This window comes from Apis dorsata, unplaced genomic scaffold, assembly GCF_000469605.1.
Source record: "Apis dorsata unplaced genomic scaffold, Apis dorsata 1.3 scaffold_571, whole genome shotgun sequence".
In the NCBI taxonomy this organism is placed as follows: Eukaryota; Metazoa; Arthropoda; class Insecta; order Hymenoptera; family Apidae; genus Apis; species Apis dorsata.
Genome location: NW_006263781.1, coordinates 63,369 through 63,709, shown reverse-complemented (window position 1 = coordinate 63,709; position 341 = coordinate 63,369). Strand labels below are relative to the sequence as shown.

General features: G+C 63.0%; 1 protein-coding gene across 2 annotated transcripts in view; it reads left to right on the top strand.

Moving 5' to 3' along the window:
- Nucleotides 1-341, top strand: part of LOC102675610 — a 16,950-nt gene that overhangs the window by 987 nt on the left and 15,622 nt on the right. For both annotated transcript variants that reach the window (XM_031513055.1, XM_031513054.1), the window contains exon 2: nucleotides 1-341. This exon is cut by the window's left edge and continues 1 nt beyond it. In XM_031513055.1, the coding sequence (XP_031368915.1) occupies nucleotides 1-341 (341 nt within the window).

Below are 341 nucleotides of genomic sequence, written 5' to 3'. Positions count from 1 at the left end.
GCGCGCGGCAACGGGGCGGCGACGGCGGGGAGCGCGTGCGAGGAGGACACCGGGTTCGCCGAGTCGTTGCTCGACGCTATGCTGTCCAATTGCAGGGATTCCCCGTTCCAGAGGAGGGGGGCGAGGTCGGGTCCGAGGCAGGCATCGAGGAACAACAAATTGGACATCGACGTCAAGCAAACGTCGGCGGACGAGATTTCTGGAACCGCGCCCAAGGTCTCCAAATGGACGAGAGTTAAGGCCGCGTTTAAGTGGGAAAGGGCTTACACGAACGACGCCGAGAACACGGATTCGGGCATGGCCCCCCCCTCCTCGTTGTCCCCGGCTAGCAAGCAGAATCA